Source organism: Zeus faber (genome assembly GCF_960531495.2).
Source record: "Zeus faber genome assembly, chromosome: 4".
Lineage (NCBI taxonomy): Eukaryota > Metazoa > Chordata > Actinopteri > Zeiformes > Zeidae > Zeus > Zeus faber.
In genome coordinates this window covers 22874491-22876046 of record NC_137191.1, presented here as the reverse complement: position 1 = coordinate 22876046, position 1556 = coordinate 22874491, and the positions used below count along the sequence as shown (strand labels likewise).

The window sequence follows — 1556 nt, the reverse complement described above, 5'->3', positions numbered from 1 at the left end:
CAGGGCTGGCCGTGCGCCCCCCGGTGCACCAGCACCAGGGCGGACAGCAGCAGCAGGACCCCCAGCGCGGAGGCGGGGAAGCGGCTCACAGCGGCTCCCACCATCACTGCGGCAGGACAACCAGGGAAATATTATTCCAAAAAAAAAAATATATATATATATATATATATTTTCAGGGAAAAATCCTCAAAAGTCTCACGCAGTGGAATGTAGTCCTTCTTTCAGATTCCTGTTTTTTCCCCCAGTGTCTGGACTCTGGAGTTAGAAATTACATTTCAGGGATCTTCCAGGGGGGTGGGGGGTCCGCTGCTGGTTGGTAGTTTGCGGGCGCAGGGGCTTCCCTCTGCGGCCAAAGGGGAGTGCGGCACGGCGGCGGGGGCCGGTGGAGACGCGCTGCGCTACAGCCGCACAAAGTTGCGCATGTCCCCGGCATGCAGCGCCCGAATCTCCCGCCCGGTGTCTGTCTGCGTCAGACCCCACGAAGCACCTTATTCCGCGACTTGATCCTTATGCGCCAGCGTGCACACGTATACACACACACGGACACACAGACACGCACGCACACACACGCACACCCTCACACACACACACACTCTCTCTCTTACATACATACACACACACACACACACACACACACAACCATACACACACACACACACACACACACACACACACACACACACACACACACACACACACACACACACACACACACACCAGGTGAGACGGACTGTGTGTTGCTTGTCAATTCACGGCACGCGTCGTCGTTGTCCCCAAGGTCTCCCACGGGTCACAGTGGTCGAGATGGTGGGGTCGGTTCAGACATCAGGAGCCGGGTCACGGGCGGACCTGTGCGCGTGTGAAGTGACCGGCGCGCGTAAAAATGTGAACTCTCCGCCGTGCGTGAAGAGCGCAGCTCCCGAGGAGTGTGCGATAGAGAGCGGGAGCGGGCACGTCTGCTGCTGCGTCCGTCCGAGGGACCCTCTCTCTCTCTCTCTCTCTCTCTCTCTCTCTCGCTCTCTCTCTCTCTCTCTCAGTGTCCCTCACTCCCTTCTCTTTCCCTCCCTCTCTCCTCTCTTTCACTCCTTCCCCCCTTCCTCCCCCCTCCCTACCACGTCCCTCCCTCCCCTCTGTCTCACACTCGGTGTCTCTCTCCCTCTCTCCCTCCCTCCCTCCCTCTCTCACACACGCTCACTCAATGTCTCTCTCCCTCCCTCACCCCCTCCTCTCTCTCTCTCTCTCTGTTTTCTCAGCCCAGCAGGTTTTCAGACGTCTTCCAGGAGCCGTCAGTTTGACCTAGAGAGGGGACTTTTCTTGCTGCAGTGAACAGTCACCTGATGCCTTATTTGCCCTCGGGAAGGCGACAGAGCTGCTTGGAGATGCTTAGAATAAATAAAAAAAAAACCCATTTGATTTTATGGAGGACAATGAACAGAACCTTGTTAGTCGTTGCATTCAGTATTTAAATCCAAAAGGGGTTAATCTGTGCATTCTATACGGGTGTTTTTGCATGTCTGCCTGTCCGTCCGTCTAGGCTGTCTGTCTGTGTGGACTTT

General features: G+C 55.8%; 1 protein-coding gene across 1 annotated transcript in view; it reads right to left on the bottom strand.

Moving 5' to 3' along the window:
• slit2 (slit homolog 2) overlaps window positions 1-365 on the bottom strand; it is a 92994-nt gene extending 92629 nt beyond the window's left edge. The window contains exons 1-2 of the mRNA XM_079998842.1: window positions 200-365; window positions 1-106 (exon numbers count right to left, since the gene is read on the bottom strand). The exon at window positions 1-106 is cut by the window's left edge and continues 96 nt beyond it. Of these exons, the coding sequence (XP_079854968.1) occupies window positions 1-104 (104 nt within the window). The 5' untranslated portion in view covers window positions 105-106; window positions 200-365. The remainder of the gene's footprint in view (window positions 107-199) is intronic.
• Window positions 366-1556: the final 1191 nt, after the last annotated feature.